A 25,096-nucleotide genomic window follows, 5' to 3' on the forward strand; every position below is an offset into this window, starting at 1 on the left:
AAACTCGTCCGTGTTCATTTTTACATCATTGTTCGTCGTTAAGTGATAGTAGTATAACAGAAGCTACAGCTGAAAAAGCCAAACATCGATACATGTATCATGATTTCGCATGCGTGACTCATACAGTAACATACTGCACATGTAAAAAGCGTTGTATATGTACTTACCGATATCGTGAAAACGTGAGCGAGGAGTTGACGGGGAAACTATGTTGCCGTAACTTCGTTCTTGCCGATTTCCTGATCTTGGAGCAAGATCATCATGTGAAACAGTTGTTTGTAAATTTGACATTTTGGATCATAAAGTACTCTGTCGCTAACCGATTACTGCAGGGTAAGTACGTACGTACGTTAGTAGAAATTAGAGTGTACCTGATTTCAAAATGGCGGACATCCGGTACTCTGCATGCTGGGTGTTTATCAGTGTTCGATCGCTTCGAGTAACCGTCATAACTGTTTAAGTTGGAGTAAAAAGTGCCGATTATATCGAATTTGAATGTTAGTATTTTAATATACGTTTTAGTAAAATTATTGACTTTCGTTTGTTCATTTTCTATATTGAGCACGAGGGCACTACGATCGCGCGTGAACGAGATTTTACAAGACGCGCCATCTTATTCAAAGATTAAGTCTTTTCTGTCGGAACGCTGATAAGAGGAGTTAAAATTTTCACCGCCGAAAAAATCGCATTTAACTCTTTGTCTCGGATCCAAGATGCTCGTTATTGATTCTGGAGATGTAGCTGCTGCTGCCAAGAAACTGAAGATTGCACCAAATGAAGAAAACCCGAAATGGGTGTGCCTATATTGGTTGTCCGATGAGAAGTTTGGAGTCTCTGAGAAAGATTCCGTTAAGTTCGAAGATGGTGTAGATTCTGTGTTCAAATTTGGGACTGAAGTCAGTGCCAAATATGGAAGGCACTGGTACGCTGCTGTTGTAGTGTTCGCTTCTGAGCAAGGTAATTCTTTCTAACTGACAAATTCTTTTAAAGTGATTTTTCTTAAATCTCATACCTCGCATTGTGCAGTTGCATTGGCTTTCACATTTTTGATTATTGATTTACTGTTATACGTGTGCAGTCCTATCCTACACCTGCTCGATATGAACATGTCTCATATTACTCTTTCAGAAATGCAGACAAAACTTTGATGAAGTTAGCTAAGAAATTAGATAGCATTCACAAGTGAAAATTAAGAAAGCAACCCAACCGCAAAACGAACTGTCAAACGGAAAATTCAGGATGACTTCACGGCGTCACCGCCCAGGGCTGTGAATCAAAAGAAAAGAGGAATGGGGAGCACATCAACTTCAAGCAAGGGACATCCCAATGCTGACGTTGACTTTTCAATCAGTGATGGCGATGAGTTCGATGGACCAACTCCTCCACCTTCACCTCATTCACAAACTACCAAGGCTGCGAGTTCTTGTAAACCAAAGAGGCAAAAGAAAACGCAGTCTAACAACAACAAAAAAAAGGGAATGGAGAATGGTAAAAGTGCTGACAGTCGTGTGGTTGACAAAGCTGGGAAAGGTAATTGTATTCTGCATACACTACTGTATTTTTTGTGAAATATATGTGATATTTATAAAGACTTTTCTTCCTTAGTGCCCCTCCCCAATCTCTCCTTTTTATGTAGGACATACTTCATACTTAACAAATGCTAACCCTGATTAAAACACTTTCAAAGTTATGTTTGATGTGCTTCCTCAGGGAAAGTGTCAAGATTACACAGTGTTTAGGTATGAGGGGGCCAATGAGTACATGTATAAATTTTTATTCTTTACAGAATTTTATTCAGTTACAATATTTTGCTATTCCAACTTGTTATTAATTTTTTTCATCTTTTTACAGAGGCTAAAGAGCAGAAAAAGCTCAGGCAAATGCAAGGATTGAGGCTGCTTTACTTGAAGCACAGAAACTTGCCTCATTGCACTCTCCAGTAAGTACTGATCAAGGTGATTCCAATCCATTGCATGCTTCGGTACCCAATCCTCCCAGAATAAATGCACAGCCAAGCATGAATAATTCCGCTGAATATCCCCCATCCTATCAGAGTAGTGTTAATGCATCTCCTCAATGCATCACACCCATGCCAAATCCATCCCAATACCAACCCGCCGTGTCCACTCCAAAGTCTGCAACCTCCTCTCTCCCTTGCACTAGTGACAAGCAAGCTAATGACCCGTCATCCAATCAGCACCAGCATGGTATGCATTCATTCAGACATCCTTATGTCAAAGATATGCCTAATGCTAATAGCATGCTTTCATCCACCAAGCAGCATGACACTCTGTCTAACACACAAACTCATGCATCTGGCAATTCTCTTCCCTTGCCATATTATGGTTGGTCCCCACAAATGTACCGACCCTATGGTTTTGCCAATCCAAATGTCCCACAAACTTCTATTGGTGTAAACAATAGCAGTAATCATGGTAATACTAATAGTAATACCAGTATGTCCATCTCCGGGGAAACTTTCACTAACTTGCAACCATTTAATTTTCACCCACCTGAAAATAACTTCACACATAACAGCTACACACCATTGGCAAGTAAGCATTCTGACATTGAAAATGGTTCTGCACCAAACTCCTTGCTGTCTTTGAACAATAGCAGCAATGGCTCTGCACCTACCGCACATTCAAGTGATTTATCAGCACAAATATCTGCTGCAATTACTACTCTCAATGATAGCGGCTACCCTAGTAGTCCAGAAAGTGACAATGCACCACCCCCTCCTGGCTGCTGTAATGAAAACTGTCCTGCTGAGTTGAAGTATCAAAGGGTTTCTCGGGATCTTGAAACTCTGAGGGACAGTCACAATAAGCTTAGAAATTGTATGGTATGTACTCTTTATTAATACTGGTATAATTTACACAACTAATATGCTGTAGTCTAATATCACTTCATGTAACCCCACGCCATCAGCTTGCCCTCAACATTTGCTTTTCCAATAATTTTTTCTCTAGGTACAACCTGAAGTGTAATTCATCTGTGGAATTTCAGTAGTTTTAATAGCATGGGATATTTGTTCATTAGCATTCGAGTACACTCTGAATCTGCTGTTTTCAAAACTTTGTTACCTTGACTGTTAATTTTTATATAAACACCTGGTTTCATGTAGTCGATTGTGATCCTATTTCTGTACTTCCTTTAAATACTACTAACTTCTTTTGATTTGTAACTATAATTACTGTTGGATTTTTTGTGATGTGACAGATGCTGAGAAAAAGAAGAATGCTGATAGTAACTCTACAATGTCAACCTCACAAGCCCACTATGTTCCAAAAAGAGGTATCCAGATTACCAAGGCTGACTATGTGAGTATAAGTATTGTAACTGTTTGAAATTTCTTGACAAAGACTAAACAAAAAAAAACTTTGAAGTTATCCCAAATAAAGTTGCTATCACATGCTGTACCATACTGCTGACTGTTCTACTGATATGCCATCTTTTTCATGTTCTGTTGTTGGCTTAGGTCATTCTGCAGTCTACAGAGACTGAGGAGAACTTGCCAAGAGATTATGACCGGCTAGCTGGATCGAAAGTAGCTGTTCCCCATTCATGGTTAATGGCCTTCCTTGGGAAAGTGAAAGATAAAAGTAAACCCTTCACAATAAAGAAGTTGATGGATGGTTTGTTTGAGCCAGAAGATTTAGCTGGAAAGAATTCTTCATCATTCACCAACACGGAGAAAGCACCTTTGGTAGAAGCTATACAGCGTAAGTTCAATGCTTCATACCTTCTCTTGTTCACATTTTCAATATGCACATCACTTCTTGGTCTTTTGGCCAGAGGTCCATATGTCTTTCTTTCATGAATTTGACTTTGTTTGTGCCGTCTATTTGCTGTCTGTTCTGTGCTGTTTTGTGTCTGTGTTTACAACTGTTGTCTTACAGATTTTGACCTAGTGTTATTGGATTATGGATTGGTATGATTGCGATTAATTTACCTAAGGATCTGCATTTTTCTGGAAATCCAAGTACAATTTTTTTTAAGAATCAAAAAAAATATTGTAAATTGATATATAAAACATCGTAAAATGGTATCCCAAAGAAAATGTGTACTTTGGACTTAAGGATGTACGATCGGAAAAATATAAGCGTACTGCGCCGATTTCCGCGCAGAAATGTATCCATAGTAACCACGCGCGCATAGTGACGTTCCGAACGTTTTTGCGTTGTACAAAATGTCGTCTGCAGGTAAAGGAAAATCGCGTCGAGAAAATGTTCAGCGTGCCCTCAAAACACGCTGGAAGGTACGAGAATTCAGCAAAGAGATAAAAAAAATGCAACATGACCGTAGCCTGTACAGCGTAAGTCAGAAGTGTGACGTCTGATTCGCTACAAGAGCAGGTCGTGGTTATAATTCCAATGATAGTGTCGCTAGTAGACCTACCGGAGAATGGAAGAATGGAAGAATGGCCGTCGCATTGTCGATTTGAGTGAACTAGCCGAAAATCTTGACACTTCTGTTAGTTGCGGGCTTGCCTTTACGATTGTCATCGTGTATTGGAGAAACGCAAAGTTCACGGCCTCGGCTCCTGGCTCCACGTAGTGTGTGACAACTTAGCCTACTTAGCCTGCAGCGAAGTCAACCTAATCCCCACCGATAAGCGTCACGGCAATAAATATTACGTGGTTTTTTGTATGCTGTATTAATATATAGAAAAGTAGAAGAACCTAAAAGTCTTTACTTTGTTCTGTCATTTCCCTCTCATTAAAGTTTACAGGTAGGCTTGAATCATGACCATGCCTGGACAAGGCCACTGCAGGTAGCCACTGCAGGTCAGCAGCATTTGAAGAGCGCCCCCGCGCGATGAACCCGGGAGAGCATGTTTATCGCCAGAACCTGTAAATCCTAGTTAGATTTTGCAAAATTGTGAAAAATCGAGCTCGGTGACCTACTAAACAAAATGTGGTTTTGAAAAATTCACAAAAAGAGCTATTATTTGGCAAAGTTTGAGAAAATTGACATTAGTAGAAACTATGAATAATCAATAAATTACCCTCTCCCATTCCTAAAATTTTGGGCATATTTGTTGCAATTTTGGTTAAAAAATAAATATGATGACTTTTTAACTCAATTTTAATGTAAGTAAAATCTTCAAAGTAGCTTACGTTTATAATTTCTTTATTCTTTTACAGTGTAAACGTGAAAAATGCAATCATGATATAAATATGAAAATGATGACCTGTTTTATTGATTTTTAGTGATTTTGTGAAAAACAGTGAATTTTTAATGTCATTTTGTAAAAAAACAAGCACGGTGACCCCATGTTTTTTTCCCAGTTTTGGACTATTCACATATGTAGGTATTCAAAAATCCCATTTGAAAAAATTGACATTACTTTTACTTTTTCCGATCGTACATCCTTAAAGTCTTGTAAAACTGCTGAAAAGATCCTTGAATTTTAAGTGACTTTGAGTGTATGGACCCTGTTGATGTAATATGGAATTTGACTGAACACTAATCAGTGTTCTCCCCAGAGCTATTATAGAGTGGTGGCCGCCACTCTATAATTTTTGGTAAACAATAGAAACTCATTACCATAACAATTAAATTTATTGTTATGCAAATTAGCCGCCACTCTATCAGAAAATCCTGGGGAGATCACTGCTAATTATGACCAAACTGCCTGACATTGTGTAGCAGATAACTTATAAATACATTTTTCTATTTGTTTTCAGTGTTTGGATTATCGACACTTTGCATGAAAGGGCCGGAAATAACAGCTGCATTCAATCTCGATGTGGAACTTGCAAGAGATCGGTAGCCCTTGGACGAGTGCTTCGAGAAGCCAACTCTACTGAAAATGCACAGGATAAGGAGAAATAATGTGAAAGAACTGTTGATGCATTTGTGATTTCCATTGTTTTGTATTATTTCTTAGCATTTCATCTGCAATAAATGTAAGGTAGGAATTCAATGGAGAAAAAGTGGTAAGTTTTTCTTTTGTGTGTGAATATGTCAGAAAATTGATATGAGTAGTGACAGCTGTAATGTGAACGGGTGTGAAAGATGTGAAAGCTAGCAGGGGAATGAATGCTATGTTTCCAAGGGTGTAGGGTGGTATGCTGCCGGAAGTGGCCATTATGTAGGATTCAGTATTGGTATGTATACCACAAGACCCTGTTCGCGGCAAGTATACCGCAAAAAATTTCTGCAAAGCCTCAACTTTTGTGGCAAACATACCAGAACATGGATGAGTGTCGTGGTAAGCATACCACAATATGTGCGCCGCAAAATCCATCAACATGCGAAAATCTCAACCTATGCGTAAGTTTACCACAATTTGTTGTGGTAAACTTACCGGGCAATTATGAAGACTTTACCAAAAGTGTTCGCCGCAAGCCTTAAATTTTCGTAAGGGCTGGGCTCTATATTCACTTTTCAAAAGAAACATACTGAAATCAGATTTGAATTTACCAGGATGAAACCGACATCCTAACTGACAACTGCCATACTAATTACAATAATGGCAATAAACAAGATCTGTCAGCCTCCTTGATATACAGATTAACAATTTCATTGTCAGTCAGTGAAATTGTTAAACTGAATATACCCGGTATGATCCTGACTGATAATGCTGTATTAATAGAACTTATGAAAATAATGTTATTTTTAATCTCTGGAAAATCTTCTCTTTTTAAAAATCTAATGCCAAGTTGTCATACTTGATCTTTTGTCTGGATTTTCATTACAAGTATTTAAATACAAAATAAGCCAACCCTTAAACTAATAGAAATCTGGTTAGAACTGAAGGATTTATTATCATGACATTCAAACACTACAATTTTATATTCTCTGAACAGAGATGGTTAAGGTATTTTGACAAACAAAATAACTTCTTCTCTGTTGACTACTATAACCATATTTTAGATATTCAGCACTTATTTTCACTCATACCGATACTATACAAAATTCGCTTACTTCCTGTGACAGACCTTATCATTACATTTTCATCCCTCCACAGACAATGGCAAACACACTCTCAGGAGCACTGCTTGTATCAACATCATGGAATACAGAATCAGATGACCTGACATCACACCTAACTAGAACACTGGTCAAACATTTCTGTGAAAACACACAGAAGTCTGATGAAGTTTCTAAGATCTACTGTACTGTCCTTGATGTTGAAGTCAGTGAAAACCAGGAGAAAGATGCAGAGACTGTTGGAGTTACTTTAATCCCGGCAACACGGAGTGAATGGTTGGATCCTGATGAAGACCCACCTGTACTTAACTGGCTTATCAATCATAACATTTACTATCCACAACTGAAGGACTTACAAAATGTTAAACATGTTGTCAGCTTTTCACCTATGACAAAGAATGCAGCATCCGCAATTCAGAAAATGCTTTTCCCTCAAGCTCAGTTCCACCAACTATCACCTCCTGAGCCAAATGGTGTTTTGTTTACTTTTGACGTCTGGAGTAAAGATGCATGTGGTCTGGCTGGATATCATAGAGCTATAATCCAGGATTTCTGTGTGAGGAAGGGGAGAACAGGAGAACTACTTCATGCATTCTCCACTGTGCTTGATGTAAAGCTTACTGAAAACCAAAAGAAAGACTCTAAGAAATGTGGAGTTACCTTGATTCCTGCACAAAAGAAGCAATGTATCAGGGAGAAAGATTTACCAAATGTCAACTGGTTACTGAAGCATGAAGTCCATTATCCAAACCTAGGGAAACTCCCAAACATAAAGTATGTGGTTGGTTATGCTCCAAAGACAGGATGGGCTGCTGCAGATATTAAGAAGAATCTGTTTCCTGATGCAAAGCTAGTCTTGATTAACCATGCTTTCCCAGAGAAAAACTGTCTCTTTAAAAATGATGATGTAGAAGACCTTACATTTGAGGAAGAAATGTTGAAAATGGCCAGTGTAGCTGATGTATTGTTCTCCATTGGTCCTATAATATATGAGTATTTTCAAATGCCTACAGAGCAAACATTGATGGAAGACAACTTTCAGATATCCCTCATGAAGAGATTCTTCCAAAGCCTGGACAAGTTTACTTTGACAGTCAACCTGTAATTGTCAAAGATATGAAAGCCCACAGTGTACTAACATATGGACAGCTGGACTCCCTAGCAGCTGTAAAAAGATGCACATCTATGGCAGCTGCTGTTGGAACCGTAGCAAATAACCATGGCGCAGTTAGTAAGAAGCTCCCAGAATGGAAGATATGCGGCATTTCTACAGAGGATAACAAGCAGGCAAAAACGATTTTGGCTGAAAATATGGAAAATAGTAAAGTTTCGCCAAAGCTCTACTCAGCATCTTCAGCACCATCACTCTTAAATTCCATTCAGCAATCTCACCTCTGCCTTCCTCCATCATGCTACACTGACTACAGTTTTGAAGGCTTGGAAGCAATGGCAGCTGGTCTACCAACAACAGTCCAGGATGATTCACACATTGCTGCTATGATTGAAAAACACTTTGAAGAACATGTAGATTATTGTATTGTGGCAGACACACAAGATAACCTAGCAGTGAAGATCACCACAAACCTGGTCTACAATGTTGAAGCTTTCAAGCAAGCAGCGAAACTGAAAGAAGACTTAAGTGAAAGCAAAGCTGTGATAGAAAGCTTGTCAAAATTTGCTTCTATGTTCAAAGAGGAAGTAGCTGAAACACAAGATTCTGACAAAAAAGGTAGATACAAAGAATTTTCATATTTTTGTTGGATGGCAGTACAGCATTCATGATAGTATATATAATATATTATTCTCAGACAGTTTTAATAATGACTTTATCATGAATTCAGTTGATAAGAATGTGTATGTTTACAAAATGATATGATGTCATATTTTAGAACGACAGCGATGTATGCATTACGGTAAATTTTTACTACAACTGAAATGTGCAGAATCATGCAAATGTGCGCCTGTAATATTTACAGGATATTGAAACTTTTCCTACTCCCAATTATAGATCAAAGTTTGAAGGCAGCTGTTGGGGATGCAGTAAGTGAAGAAAGAACACTGATGCACTCAACGATGAAAACAGAAACACATAAACAAGGAACCATGACAACGCGACCAGAGATACTGATTACTAGAGAGAAGAAACATGAACACATAGCACTGCCACAAGGAATGCCAGCTACTGAAGATACAGAAAACACAAAAGGTGTGGAGACACTAGACTCCTTGGCAGTGCAGCCTGGTTTTGCAGCTGTTAGAGTTATGGAAACTACTGAAAGCACTGCAGTGCCGCCTGGGTTACCAGTTCAAGTAAGGGCTGAGACAAGAGGTAACACTGCAGTGCAATCTGGGTTGCCAAGCACAAGAACTACAACAATGGCACCTGGGATATCAGGTAGAGTACTATAGAGACTGAAGAGACCACAGCATTACAACCTGGAAGGTCAATCACAGAAACCACAGCAAAGCAATCTCAAATGGTGGTAGAAAAGGATGTGGTTGCCGGTGAAACTACTGAAGTACAACCCGTGCCTGTCAGTTCTGAAGAAAATTTAGAGGATTGTGAAAATGGTGGAGTTGTTATTGGTAAAGATGAAAATGAAAGAGTGGAAAGAAGTTCAGATCTTGTTGGCACATCACAATCTCCAGGACAGAATGCTGCTGGCAGACAAAAGAAAGGTATGATATTGATTATTGTTTTGCTTGAAGCAGTACAAAAATATTCCTGGAGAATATAGGAAGTTTGCTCGTAAAACATTTTTGCTAAGAAATTTTGGTATTTCTACCCATCCCTTGTAGACATAAAAGTTCATAAGTTTCTGAAATACATTCTCATTTATGTCATATTAAGTCTAGTATGTAAACAATTTGAAGCAAAGCATCTCTGTTTTAATAAGCCAAAGTTCATTCTTCTGAATATTTAGGTTTTATATAAAGTAATAATGATGTCATTGATAAGATGTTCATTTAAGCCTGATGAAAGCAATTAATATTTATGTCAATTAACCTGTGATGGTTGATATTATTCAGTTAAGGTGCAGAATGATCCCATTATGTCAGTCACTCCTGTTTATATACTATAAATTTAATATAGCATGATTCATTTGCATTTACTAATATGTGAATCTTACAAATGTAACATTCTCTGCAGATGTGTTTGTTTCTGATTAGGTGATACACTATGATTTAGAGGGTGATGAGAGAAAATTATACATTTTTTATGTTTTCTGTTTTGATATTTTCTGAATCAGGTTCTGGCAACTTCATGGTGCATGTTGGATTAAATGGAGATTTATATCATCAGCTGTGTAAACTGTGGAAGATGGGGCTGAACAAGGAACTGTTGAAGAAATGATAAAATCTGTGAATGATTCATGGAAAAACTGTGAAGCAGAACTGGACAAAAATGCAGATAAAGTGATTGCTAATGACGCCAGCCAAAAAACAATAAATGATACCTGTAGGAAGAGCTTGGTAAAGTGACAGCAACTAGTCTGAAAAAAGAATCTTTAGCAATCTCACTAAATTTACCAATTCTCTACAACCTCTACAGAGTAAGGCACACATGTCTATCTGGTAGTTTTCCTGACTCATTTGAACCACTATTGATAACTGATAAGATGAGAGAGGAGGCTGACAAAGTTGGATACAACTCAAGTTGAAAGCAATATATAGCCAAGCCAGATTTGATGAACTTGAACTGTTCTTCATAAATAGTAAGTTTACAGTATCTAGTGATGTTCCTCATATGAGTAGTGTAACTGCTGGACTTGATCGTACACCAGATGTTTCTGAATGTTTTATCATTCTCTGAGGATGTTCTAGACTTCTGGCTATTAGGTAGCTCTGACCAAGTATTTGAATGCAAGTAAAAGGTGTATGTCCTGATTTGCCTTACCTACAATCTAAATGTCTGTCAGACGTGACCTTTAAAATTTGGACAAGTCCACTGTATTTCCATGCAAAAGATAACTGATTTAAATCCTACATTCACTTCAGATTCAGATTTCTGGTTGAAATTGATTGAACTGAAACAAATATCCACCCTGGTTAATTTACATTGTGGAACTATTTCAACAGCAGTTTGTCTGAACAGCTTGTAAATTGTTGTCATTCAGGAGATGGTGGTGGACTTAAACCAGTCAAAGTCTTTGATGTCATTGAAGGAAAGGATGCTGAAGAGATACACATTAATGTAAGTTTCTTAGCATTCAATATCACCTTGGCAACTACAGAGAAAGTTAACACAAAATTCATAAAAGGTACCATCACTGCAGTTGAAGAGATTTCCAATATCATACATCAACATTTATTTGTCATAGATCTCAACATGAAAAATAATGATGTCATACCGGTGAAACCAATGAAACACACAACATTAAATCTTGTTATACTGACACATTAATGATTTCAGGATGAAGACACTGATCACAAATCTGATACTGTTATAACAGGTAGAGTTGATGGTAGATCTCATATTGAGCAAGGACAGTGTAAGTAACTAAATATTAAATTTTTTATTTCTTATGGAAATTTGAGATGCAGATTCAGATGCAAATTACATAAAATTTACATCCTGATCAGTGTTAATAATTGTTTGCTGAGGAGTGTACATTAATATTATATGAATCCCTACATATCCCACAATGCCATTGTTATCTGTTGCCATACTTCCTCTCACCAAAGACGTCCACCGTACTTATAGAGAAAATGCACCTCAGGGACAGATATTCGGACTCCAAACCCTGCGTGATTATTGTCACTTTTGTGGACTCACTTTAAAGTCTTTGAGATTGAAGAATTTTTACAATCTTATTTTTATTTGAAAATCAAAGATTATACTTTTCCCCTAGAGTTATCACAGGGTGGTGGCCATTTAAATTTCAAATATAGGTATATATTCAGTATTTTGTTTGTCTAGTTCCAAACTTTGCTCGGTGACCCCTAATTTTTATTTTTGATTTGGTGACAGAATGGTTTAAGGTTTTATTGAGGAAGCTTTGAGCACAAGTTTAAGTATTCCCACTTTCAAGATATATACAATAAAAGCATCCAATTACATAAATCACAGAAAATACTAATGTAGTAAATATATTAGTCACTTAATTACATAATTACACATAATTACCATCAATTAATACATAACATGAAATGTTTAACATTTATGATTGGTATAAATCTGTACATTTTTGTCGTTGCCAGCCCTGGAAGATATCCAATCGAAATCTAAATCTGAGATGGAAATCTAGAATCTCAACTGAAGGAGGCAAAGGAAGAGAAGGCTACTTTGGAAGAGAGATGTAAGGAACTGACACAGAAGTTAGAGAGTACTGAGCAGTCATTGGTCAGTCAACGTATTGGGAACAGTGTGGAGAGAGAGAAATTACAGTCTGAACTCAAAGAGAACCAGAAGCTGGTCAAGGAACTCCAGGATAAAGTGGGAGAATTAGAACATAAATTGGAACTATCCAACCTGAAGAAATCAGGAGACAAAGGTACAGTGTCTTTGACTGTATGTCATAGATTAATTAGGATGTCTTTGAATGAATCATTTGCTGAAGTAACTGATTGACTCAATAGGTGTCAATGAGTATCTTCTGTTTGGTTGGTGTTATAGTCAACACTTGGTGAAATTTCGCATGACTAAACTTTTGAAATGGTGAACAGCCACCTATTATTGTTGGAATAAATTAAATTTCCAATGACTTTACCTTCATTTTTCATCAAATAATCAAAGAACATCCTAAATAGTTTTGGAAATCTGAAAATGTTGGCATTGTTGAATATCATTTCAATCTACAATAATTTTAATGATGTACGGTATACTAAATTTCTTTTTTTTTGGGGGGGGGTGGTAACATTAAATATTTGCTGTGAACCTATAATTATTCAACTTGATATAACTTCACTTCGCTAATATATGTTATCAACTAAACTACATCCCAGTGAACACACTCAATAGCAATGAATACTATTATTTTGCTGACAAAGCTGTGGATTTCAATCCTTGTGAAAATGTCTCCTACATCAAATTAGTGACATTCAATCCTCATGAAAATGAATGTTTTTACAGTAATCCTGCTTTATTTGTGTATTTACCGGTACATACATAGAATTGACCCTTGCAACCAGTTTTGTATATCTAGAATTGCACCCTGCAACCAGTTCCCGATATCCAGAATTGCATCATGGTGGCAGTTCCAAATATCTACAATTGCACCAGGCAACCTGGTCATTACATCACCCATATTTTCTCCCGCTGAAAGCAGAAAAAATTAGGGAAGTGTATGCACGTATACAAATACAGATATCAAGAGTGATGCTTAGAGCAGTTTTAGATATCTAGAATTAGTGCACCCTGTAATGAGTGGATATCTAGAAATGCACCCTGCAGCCCGTTCCAGATATTTAGAATTGCACCCTGCAACCAGTTCTAGATATCTAGAATTGCACCAAGCAACCTGTTTCAGATTCTAAATTGCACCCTGAGCTGTTGATCACTTTTCAAAATGCAATCTTTGACTCATCCCAGATATGGACACTCAGTTTGCTGTATTGCTTTTGAGGTTGTACCTTACATTATCTTCTTATAAGACCTACAAGGCACTCTCTATACCACAGCTGTTGCATTGTGGGAAAATCCACTTACCATAAACACCAAGTGTGTTTGATTCACTCAGCAAAGCTTTGACATGATCTGGTACAAATGAAATCCTCCTTTGAAGTCCTGGACTCTTTCACCATTGTATCAAACCTGTCCCTGAAAACGAAATACAATATAACTCATAAAATCTGAAGCAATTCAATAGATAAAAATATATGACTTTACATTGATTTAATGTCATGTTGACTTTGCACAACAAAAACACGACTCTTTCACCAATTGATATACATGGACAAACAGACATGCGTGAACAGACAGACATTATTTCAACTAAAACTAAGTATCTATACAATCAAATTTATATATGAACTAAAATCAAGCAACAAGCCACATAGTGGCCAAGTTGCAGAAATGGTGAGGTAACCAATTAACAGGTGTATATGCAGGTTGTGATGACAAACTGAATTTGGACCTAACTGACATGTGTGTCAAGCATTTAGATGCCTGGAGTACTTTACATGTTTTAGATCAGGATAATTTGATTATATTTTACTAATACAATCCGTAAGAACCTGCACACTATACTTGAGACAGTCCAACTATTTGATAAGCTCTGCATTGCTAACAGCGGAGCTAAAAAACTGTTATGCATATGCATGGTCATGTTAAAAAAATACATAACATAGTGGAACTCAAGCATGTCATTGAGGCCAGTCTCTATTTTTTTTTCAACTGCATGTACAATATAAACAATGATGTTGTCGCCTTTATTGTGGTTTTAATATACAGCAAATGAGACAATTTACTGATTTTAGCTAAGAGTTGGATACACAGAACTACTACCCCAATGGCATGCATAAATTTCCATGTCAGTCTGAAGACATCTCAATTCTATCCAGACATTTTTTAGTATGGGAGTTTATCCATAAACCATCTCAGGCTGTACCAGCAATACTGTCCCAAATTTAAGCCATTTCAGAATCACTAAAGACCATACAACATGATTTTTTAAGTAAGTATCAGAACAGATATGTTTACGAATTCTTTCAAATGTGTGGATGGGAACCCAATAATATAGACAAAAATCACAGTCAAGTTATTAGAGTAATAATCTTTCTGTAATTTAAATGCAGCTGGGGATAACAGGTCAATATAGACAAATATCACAGTCAAGTTATTAGAGTAATAATCTTTAAATTAATGCAGCTGAGGATAACAGGTCAATTATATGTAATGAAACTACAACATACCTCTCATTCATTTCCTCAATGCAACTATATGGAAGATTGCATTCTGTCAGCAAGTCTATTGAGCGCATAGATCGCAGTATTGATGGATTCTTTAGTGAAGCTATCCCGCTGCAGGCATTGTGGATTTCTTCAAGCAGTTTTCTTTTCACACCAGTAGATATTTTGGGGATAAGCATGCACATATTGATGATATTTTCCACTTCACTACTCTCAACAGCAGTTTTCAGCATAGTGACCTCACTTGGATTAATTATCCCAAGTTTGTCATATGCAACATCAAAGGATCCCATTTCCCTGAGAAAAGGTAACTTTGAAGGATTTGAAGACCCTTTGGCTATTTTTTTCTGCAGGCATTCCTGTTTCTGGTAGTTATGATCTTCAATAGAAGGGTGTATTGTCCTTTGAACATCAGCAATGGGAGTATGTTTACCAGGGGTATGTGATGGTGGCAAATAGTCAGTTGAAGTTGAGTTAGATGGATTGAATAATTTTCTGGCAACACTTTGACCTGTTCTACTTCGCTTTGTATCATTTGGATCGCTATCATCTACTAGGCTGGTTCCTCGTTTCGCTGGCAAAGTCATATTGTCAACTACCTCAATGTTTTTCTTAAGTGATTGCATTAACTGCCAGCAAGTATCTACTTTAACAGCGCAGCTGTCACACACACCGATATTCTGATGCTGATTTTTCTCTGGGTGAAGCCCAGCTAAGTCATAAATTTTCCTGGCCAGGTTGAGACTCTTCCATTTCTTGCTATTTATCTCATAAAATCTCCAAGAGTTCGACTTCAAACATGATAAGCATAGACATTTACCAATACTCTCTGGGTCAAAATAATTATCGTCCATGGTGGTCCTACTTACTTATTTACACCAGAAGTATCAAAGCAACGTCCAGAAGTGTTCACATACATACATTTCTGTGTATTGAGAGTTTAAGATTTTGTGACGAGCTGAGATCTCGAGCTCCCAGACACTGCACTGCACGCGCACAAATCGCAAAAATCCACAACAAATCACAAAAAATATCATTTAAATTACTATTTATTGTACTTACGTTTAAATCTTGGCACATACAGTGTGGTTAATACCAAAATAATGGCGATTCTAGCAAGCATGCAGAGAGAATACGAGACAGCATGATTCAGGCAATCATAAGTTTATGGTCAAAGGTCAGGTCAAAGGTTGAAACTTGTTTATTCATGGATAAATACTCTGTAAAGAAGTAATTCCTGAGTAACTTTCATTTTGTTTCATGAACTTGTTCATGAAATAGTGTCAAAATATTTTTAAATAACTAACATTCCTTTATTTATTAAGTCGGTCACGGTTATTTCATGATTTAAGCTGACTTCCGGTTTGCGGATCAGTATGTGGTGATTTACCACGTAAACAGGACACCTGTGGCAGAGTCACTTATCGCCGAATCGAACACATCAGGAATTGTGGGTAATACGCGATAAGATGACTCTGCCAGTGGATATCTAGAATTGTACCCTGCAACCAGTGCCAGATATCTAGAATTGCACCCTGCAACCAGTTCCAGATATCTAGAATTGCACCCTGCAACCAGTTCCAGATATCTAGAATTGCACCCTGCAACCAGTTCCAGATATCTAGAATTACACCCTGCAACCAGTTCAAGATATCTAGAATTGCACCCTGCAACCAGTGGATATCTAGAATTGCACCCTGCAACCAGTTCAAGATATCTAGAATTGCACCCTGCAACCAGTGGATATCTAGAATTGTACCCTGCAACCAGTGGATATCTAGAATTGCACCCTGCAACCAGTTCCAGATATCTAGAATTGCACCCTGCAACCAGTTCCAGAGATCTAGAATTGCACCCTGCAACCAGTTCCAGAGATCTAGAATTGCACCCTGTAACCAGTTCCAGATATCTAGAATTGCACCCTGCAACCAGTTCTAGATATCTACAATTGCACCCTGCAACCAGTGCCAGATATCTAGAATTGCACCCTGCAACCAGTTCCAGATATCTAGAATTGCACCCTGCAACCAGTTCCAGATATCTAGAATTGCACCCTGCAACCAGTTCCAGATATCTAGAATTACACCCTGCAACCAGTTCTAGATATCTACAATTGTACCCTGCAACCAGTGCCAGATATCTAGAATTGCACCCTGCAACCAGTTCCGGATATCTAGAATTGCACCCTGCAACCAGTTCCAGATATTTAGAATTACACCCTGCAACCAGTGCTAGATATCTACAATTGCACCCTGTAACCAGTTCTAGATATCTACAATTGTACCCTGCAACCAGTGCCAGATATCTAGAATTGCACCCTGCAACCAGTTCCAGATATCTAGAATTGCACTCTGCAACCAGTTCTAGACATCTAGAATTGCACCCTGCAACCAGTTCTAGATATCTACAATTACACCCTGCAACCAGTTCTAGATATCTACAATTGTACCCTGCAACCAGTGCCAGATATCTAGAATTGCACCCTGCAACCAGTTCCGGATATCTAGAATTGCACCCTGCAACCAGTTCAAGATATTTAGAATTACACCCTGCAACCAGTGCTAGATATCTACAATTGCACCCTGTAACCAGTTCTAGATATCTACAATTGTACCCTGCAACCAGTGCCAGATATCTAGAATTGCACCCTGCAACCAGTTCCAGATATCTAGAATTGCACTCTGCAACCAGTTCTAGACATCTAGAATTGCACCCTGCAACCAGTTCTAGACATCTAGAATTGCACCCTGCAACCAGTTCTAGATATCTAGAATTGCACCCTGCAACCAGTTCTAGATATCTAGAATTGCACCCTGTAACCAGTTCTAGATATCTAGAATTGCACCATGAAGGCAGTTCCACATATCTACAATTGCACCTGTTTCAGATTCTAAATTGCACCCTGAGCTTGTTGATCACTTTTCAAAATGCAATCTCTAACCCATATCCCAGATAATGGAGTCACTTTGCTGACACATATTGCTTTTGAGGTTGTTCCTTACATTATCTTCTTATAAGACCTACACGGCACTCTCTAATACCACGGTGGTTGCATTATGGGAAAATCTACTTACCGTAAAAACAAAGTATGTTTGATTCACTCAGTAAAGCTTTGACATGATCTGGTACCAAGGAAATCCTCCTTTGAAGTCCTGGACTCTTTCACCATTGTACCAACCCTGTCCCCAAAACAGAAACACAATAATATAACTCATAAAATCTGAAGCTGTTCAATAGATAAAAAATTTACATTGATTTAATGTCATGTTGTTAAAAGAATTTCAGTCCCCCATACACTATGACACAATTTAAATCAAACACACAAAATACTTACAGATTCCACAAAGGCAAAGACATACACTATAGCATATAGGCATGACTTGACTCAGATTGTTGACTACAGTTCACATTAAGGTCATTGATGTCATGTCATGCCTGTATTCATGATAGGAACAGCAAATTATGAAGAAAGTACTTTTTTTATTAAGCATATGGTAGGAGACAAATTCTGACAGGGTAAAAATGCAAAAGTAAGATTTTAGAGTAGTACTGATTTGACCTATTTTATTGAAATTGATGCATTCTTGGACAGATCTGAGATCAGAGTGTACAGCTTTAATGAAAGGTATCTAAATGAATCATTTGTTGTACCGTATGTATGTAAACAATACAGAGAGCTGATTTCATTTATCAGTTGTTTACATTTGTGAGACACCAATGGTCACCAGCAGTTGAACAGTTGTCAGAGACAGTTGTGATTTGATTTTACGAAAACTTCTGCATCTGACTGAACTTGTAAAATGTATTGAGTGTATAGAATAATGTGCATCTGCTCCTCGAAACCTGACAAAATTTTCCAGATCTCATAGGGCCAACCATTGCTAGTAAATGGCTGCTGATAAACATCTTGCACCTTGTATAAGATTCTTCAGATGCTCATTTCATTTCACAATCTAAAGGAGTCACTGTTTTTATTTTATTTTCAACCAACTTTAACAGCTTCAAATGCTACCAAAACCTACAAAAGTAGAGTCCAAATTCAAAAACCTTGCTTTGTGATTTTTTATGGATATTAACTGATGCACAAATCATAAAATGTACAGTTTTTAAATTTACCAAGCCCAACAATAATTACCTTGTAGCGGTAGAGTTTTGTACACTTCACATAATTCAGTGACAAACAGAATTCTTTAAAGCATTTCTTTTTCCTGCTACAAATTATCACTTAATAATGGTGACAATGGTATAAGCTTGAGTTGGCAATGAAAACACTGAAACCTATACGCTCACGTATTCCCTATGGCAGACATACCACATAAAGTATGTAATGTTTTGTCATATACAACTACAAATTGCACGGTGCCAGGAGTCTGGTACCGCCGTCCAGGCCGCCATGACGCCCCCGCCGTGACGGTACATACATAACCCCGGATTTCGGCCAAACACTTGCCTCCGTGTCGTTCCTTTGCGTTAAGTGATTTTTTATGGATACTTACTGATGCACAAATCATAAAATGTACAGTTTTTAAATTTACCAAGCTCAAGCATAATTACCTTGTAGCGATAGAGTTTTGTACGCTTCACAGAATTCAGTGACAAACAGAATTCTTTAAACCATTTCTTTTTCCTGCAACAAATTATCACCTAACAATGGTATAAACTTGAGTTGGCAATGAAAACACTGAAACCTATACGCTCACATAATCCCTATGGCAGACATACCACATAAAGTATGCAATGTTTTGTCATATACATACTACAAACATATAAGTGCCACAAATTTGCCAATATCGGTGATGATTGGCACAGAGTTGATTAAAAATGTATTAGCAAATTTCTGTGGCATATTTTTACATGGCATACATAATAAGTTTACATAATTACAGAAAATTCTTTCGGTACCAGAGGCTATATATTTCTTGAGGTTGGGTGATCCCAGGGTCCAGGTATGTGGTCACACTGGCCAAATACAAAACACTGCCTGATAATACCTATAGTACAATGACAGTTCCCAATCACACCAGTTTGTGTCTATTCATTTAAACTGATCAACACTTTGCCACAGGCATATACCAATGAATTTGAGTCATTTCTGGTGGTGCCTTCTGTTAATGCAAAATTCATAGATTTGTCGCATTAGAAAAGGACATTGTTTATCAACTTCAAATATAGCAGTTAATTAGTTATTTTTGAAGTTTAATCAGCAACACAGATCAGTGAAGTAGAAAACTGACAATTCAGTTTAGGGGCTGTATCACAACATTACTGATAGTCTCATTTACCAGACCTCGTCGCTTCGCCACTGCAAACTGAGCCGCTGGCGGTAGGACATGGCGAGTCGCGGAGCGACGAGCTTCGAGTCGCGAAGCGACGAGGGTCTGGTGACTACCACTGCATTCCACTGTGATGACGCATCAGGACGGGCGGAGAACCAAATTTAAATATGACCCTTGACCTACTTGAATATTCAATCCGAAAAACCAAGACAAATGCATGTGTTTTCAATATGCGATAGTCAACATCGAGCTCGTCGCAAATGTCCGGGGCAAATGTACTCTGTAGACAGTGACCATGCTGAAACTCCCGTGAAAATATACGGAGAGCATGTGAAGACAACAGCCAACAGACTTCCCGTACCCAGTTGGCAAGTTTACGAAGACGTCATTCCCCCCCCCCGTAGAAAAGCTGCAATTGCTTCAATTTGCTCGTCTTTCAGGCATTCTATGGCTAATTTTTCTTTGCCACAATCGATTGCTTTCCTAAGTTCGGCTGTCGGCCCAATTTACGCAAGTTGAATTTACGCACGTCCGCGTACTGTGAATGCCCAGTGCGTCGTTTGGGGAATCCGAGGGAATCCTTTTATGTATGTCATATCATTGCGTAGTCGAGCTTATTGACGTTGTCAGTCATAGAAGTTCCTCATAGTTGTTGGTAGATATTTTTACAAGCCCCTCCTTCTATTGAATATGCATCAAAGTTTGCCTGTTGTCGTGGTTGTCGATTGAGCCATGTGATTGGTGGGTATAAATATCTTGGAATGCGGAAGTCAGTAGTCTCCAGACCCCGTCGCCCAGCCAGTGGAAAAATTACTTCATGTTCCTACCGCCAGCGGCGCACTTTGTACTGGCGAAGCGACGCGGTCTGGAAGCGAGACTACATTACTGATTGCAAATGTCGCATCCTTGGTCCATTTCAAATTTGTAGTAAGTCCATGCTGGGACCATTAAAAACTCCTAGATTTGCATCTCAGCACGGACTAGGTCTACTTTGCTCAAATTGAATTCTCACGGACTAGGTCCACTTTGCTCAAATTGAACTCTAGTTCTGGCTATTACACTGCAGTAACCTACACTGCACCTTAATTCAGTTGTTGTTTTGGTTTGAAGTTGTTGGCAGAGACCCACACATAAATGAATCTTGGTTGCAGAATGCTAATAAACTTAAAATCCTACAACCAGTTCCAGATGTCTGGAAATGCCGCCAACAACTATTTCAAGATATCTAAAATTGCATCCTGCAACCATGCGTTCACGGGGGGTTAGAGACTTGTTCCACATAATGGACTCCCTGTTTGCTGTCATAGATTCATTTTGTACCTCACATCATCTTCTTCTAAGACATACAATCACTCCCTTATAGATGCAGCGCTGTAAACCTCCAACTGGATGATGTCCCAGGCCTATCTTCATGCAAATGTTATGACCTACTGTATGCAAATAAGATGACCCAGGCCTATATCCTCAATACTCAGTACATTTACACATCATGGCAGAAGGTGACCCCGGCCTATCCACAAATACATCTACACGCTATGAAGGTGACCCAGGCCTATCCTCAATACAAATACATGTACACACTATGGAAGGTGACCCAGGCCTATCCAGAATACAATTACAGGTACACACTATTTGTATTGATCATAGGCCTGGGTCATCTTCCATAATGTATACATGTAGTATTCTAGATAGGCCTGAGTCATCTTCCATACTGTGTGCATGTATGTGTTTGTGGATAGGCCTGGGTCATCTTCCATTGCATGTATGCGTAGTTGTGGATAGGCCAGGGTCACCTTCTGCTATGATGTGTACATATACTGAGTAATTATATTATTGTGGATAGGCCTGTATCATCGTATTTGCAAAGGTCATAACATTTGCATGAAGATAGGCCTGGGACATCATTCAGTTGAAGGTCTATGGTGCTGTCTGTAAGATAATGGCTGTTGCATGATGGGAAAATCTACTTACTTTAAAAACAATGTGTTTTGATTCAATCACCAAAGCTTTGACACAATGAGGTACTCAGGAAATCATCCGTTTAAGTCCTGGAAACTTTCACCGTTGTATCAGCCATGTGTCAAATCTACAAAACAATAGAAACATTGTCAGTCCGGGTCATTTCCAAATTGATGATGCTACACCATAATTTTTTTTCGTATCATTAGCCAATCAGCTGCTGGCACACAATCAGTAAAAATTGACACAAAAAGCTCCAGAATGTATTTTCTGGCAACTTCAACATGCGTCCATGGTTACGTAGGCCATAGTGTGCTGAACTCCATCTTGCTATAAACTCCTCCGCTGCACTATTCACATAACTTTTTCGTGTATTCCATAGATCCGTATCAAAAATATTGTTAGTTGTGAAAGAGGGGTTTTGCCAAAACACTTGGCCTTGCACATTCATTGGAATATGGATGTAAAACAAAACAATTAATCGCGAAGTTAATCTGTCATAATCTCGAACAGCGGCCACTCTGTCAACACATATTTTCAAAATCGTGTCTCATTTTTAGTCCCGCTTGGACAACCAAATCCCATATATTGCTTTGATGCCTGGACTCTTGCCTGAAGTCCAGTGAAATATAAATCACGTACCTACACAGGTCGTTCAGAAATCATCACTTGCATCGGAGATGGTAGCTATGAAAAATTCTCCATGTGAGAGATGAAGGAAATCAGGCAAGGGGTAACTGAAATGAATCGCAAATATCTTGGTTGCTGCTTTGCTTGATGGTCTTTTTGTTTGTCAAAGTGTTCTTGGAGAACATAGGATCATGTTCATCATGAAAGAAGTGCAAAGTTTTGGATTTTACGGCCTACAAGAAGCTGAAAGTAACTGATAGTGATTAATACAATGCTTGCAAACCTGCAGTGACTACAATCTTATTGATGATGTAATCCGGTTGGTGATTGGCTGATCATGGAAATAATATCATGGCATAGCGTCACCAATTTCAGAAATGACTGGGACTGATTATTAAACTCTAATTAAACTCCTTGTAAAATTTCTCACAAAAGTACTATGAATATTCAATACAGAAAAGATCTATGGATTTATTTATATCTATTTGAGATACTGATATCAGGAGTTTTTCTACTTCTGTGTTTAGTACATCAAAAACAATGACGTGTACAGTTGAACTGACACAGAAGCTACAAGTACTCCTTGTCTCACAACGGCAAACACATTAACTATGGTATTGACATGAATTGACTCAATTGTTGACTACAGTCCACCTTAAAATCATTGATGTCATGTCATGCCTGCATTCATGCCAGGAACAGTTATAATGATTGTAACACACCTTATCCGCAGTCTGTATTCTAATTCGCCAATTGATAGTCATGTTGGATGCGTTCTTTTTGTGCTGATCTACGTAAACGACGTCATCAGGCATCATTCGTTTGAACTATTGCCTGCCAGGCATCAGTTCCAAAAAATGATGCCCGCTGACGTCAAAAACGATATTTGACGCAAACGCGGACCGGAATGTAAACAAAGTTGTCGTCTGCGGCCGATCAAAACGATAATCCAGAAATTTCTTGGTTTATCCTACTTTCTGAAGAAGAATTGAATGCTTTGGTTTCTAACAAGGACTCGATACGGACAAAAACTATAACCAAAGGTGAATTGAACGTTTTGCAGAAGTATTGCGGTCTTTTTAGGAAAAACTTTTTCTTACTGAACCACTCCAACATATTACATCATAGACCTACATGCGACAAGTTTTGTGTATAGTACGTTCATATGCATGGCTACGGATGAGGTGTGTTACAAAACACATATTGACTAGCATGAGGGCAACAGCATACGTCTTTAACCCCTCGGGCCTGTGAGTCACCCCCAAAAACAGACTGTTTCCTGAGGCCGTGACTCACAGTCCCTCGGGGTACAGACGTATGCTGTTGCCCTCATAGCCAGTCAATATGTGTATATTAGTAGTACCGTACACTGTAATTTTGATGTACTCACCTCTGAACTTTTAACATCACAGACCAAGACAGGATATTGTCATTGGAAGGCATGCAGACTGGGGCAGTCTGTATGAACAAAGTCTGAGAAGAAAAATGTAAAGAAATATTTCGTGTCATAGTACCTGGCACCTTTTTTTTATCAGAATTGATGCACTTATGGATATATGTGAGCAGAGTGCACACTGCAGCTTTCATTGAAGGTGTTAAAGTGTCTTCTGTTTTGTAGATTTGTTACACCATTCAGAGCTGATTGTATGCATCAGTTGTTTACATTTGTCAGAACACCATGGTTACCAGTAGACCACTGTCATCAACAAAGGATGTTTAAACTGGACACTATCATTTTGTCAGGGTGTAACAAACTTACAAGAAAGAAGTCACTTTGAGTCCTTCTACTACAGCTGTAATGAACACACTGATTGGAGGAAAGCATTATTAATTACATTTATCAATTCTGATCACATGCATGGAAACACAGCCTAATTGATACTACCATGTGTTGAATTTCACACATACTGTATCTGCCTTGTTAATCAAGTAATCCTGTTTCTGTTATGAACAATAATCAGCTGTAGGCAGAATTTTGTACAAACCCATTTTATTGGAATTGATGCATTCTGGGACAGACCTGAGGTCAGAGTGCACATTTCATAAAATAAATGGACTATTTCATGGTTTATCAAAATTTCATGACATATCACTTAATTTTTCAGCAATAGCATGTGATTCAGTTTCCCTTTCACTACAGGTTTGAAAATAAAACAGAGTAGCTTTCTTGAGAGAGGGAGACATTTTACTGTGAGGTGACTTCACAGCAATTTTAAAGTTAACGATAGGAATGCTGGAATTATGGAGCATTTACCACCATGATAAAAAAAACCAAATTGATGATGAGGGTCTGTGAATTTAACAGAGACAGGTCCAGAGTTGAATCTGAGGGAATTGTCATGTTTGCATCATGTGTTCTGTTACACTTCAAAACACAAGCTGTTACAATTTACTCTGCTATAAACCTAGTCTGGCAGAGACCCTGCGATTCGCGTTCT

General features: G+C 38.2%; 4 protein-coding genes across 4 annotated transcripts in view; 3 read left to right on the top strand and 1 right to left on the bottom strand.

The window, feature by feature from the left end:
• Positions 1-12,191, top strand: part of LOC139124314 (uncharacterized) — a 63,344-nt gene extending 51,153 nt beyond the window's left edge. The window contains exon 4 of the mRNA XM_070690453.1: positions 12,145-12,191. Coding sequence (XP_070546554.1) covers positions 12,145-12,191 — 47 coding nt within the window. The remainder of the gene's footprint in view (positions 1-12,144) is intronic.
• Positions 1-25,096, bottom strand: part of LOC139123475 (uncharacterized) — a 1,125,851-nt gene that overhangs the window by 95,789 nt on the left and 1,004,966 nt on the right. The gene's annotated exons all lie outside the window — the stretch shown is intronic.
• LOC139123478 (uncharacterized) overlaps positions 1-25,096 on the top strand; it is a 70,827-nt gene that overhangs the window by 4,559 nt on the left and 41,172 nt on the right. The gene's annotated exons all lie outside the window — the stretch shown is intronic.
• LOC139123482 (uncharacterized) lies at positions 1,872-5,919 on the top strand. The gene is made up of 4 exons (XM_070689644.1): positions 1,872-1,939; positions 3,223-3,323; positions 3,482-3,725; positions 5,694-5,919. The coding sequence occupies exons 2-4, from the start codon at positions 3,261-3,263 to the stop codon at positions 5,777-5,779; spliced, it is 393 nt and encodes a 130-aa protein (XP_070545745.1). The 5' UTR covers positions 1,872-1,939; positions 3,223-3,260; the 3' UTR covers positions 5,780-5,919.

The sequence above is a fragment of the Ptychodera flava genome (genome assembly GCF_041260155.1).
Source record: "Ptychodera flava strain L36383 chromosome 23 unlocalized genomic scaffold, AS_Pfla_20210202 Scaffold_23__1_contigs__length_28996876_pilon, whole genome shotgun sequence".
Lineage (NCBI taxonomy): Eukaryota > Metazoa > Hemichordata > Enteropneusta > Ptychoderidae > Ptychodera > Ptychodera flava.

Excerpts from the sequence above, each read along its gene's own strand:
- LOC139123482 (XM_070689644.1), top strand. The coding sequence starts at position 3,261 with ATGTCAACCTCACAAGCCCACTATGTTCCAAAAAGAGGTATCCAGATT. Across the intron at positions 3,324-3,481 it reads AGATTACCAAGGCTGACTAT|GTCATTCTGCAGTCTACAGA; the intron begins GTGAGTATAAGT and ends TTGTTGGCTTAG. Across the intron at positions 3,726-5,693 it reads TTTGGTAGAAGCTATACAGC|TGTTTGGATTATCGACACTT; the intron begins GTAAGTTCAATG and ends ATTTGTTTTCAG.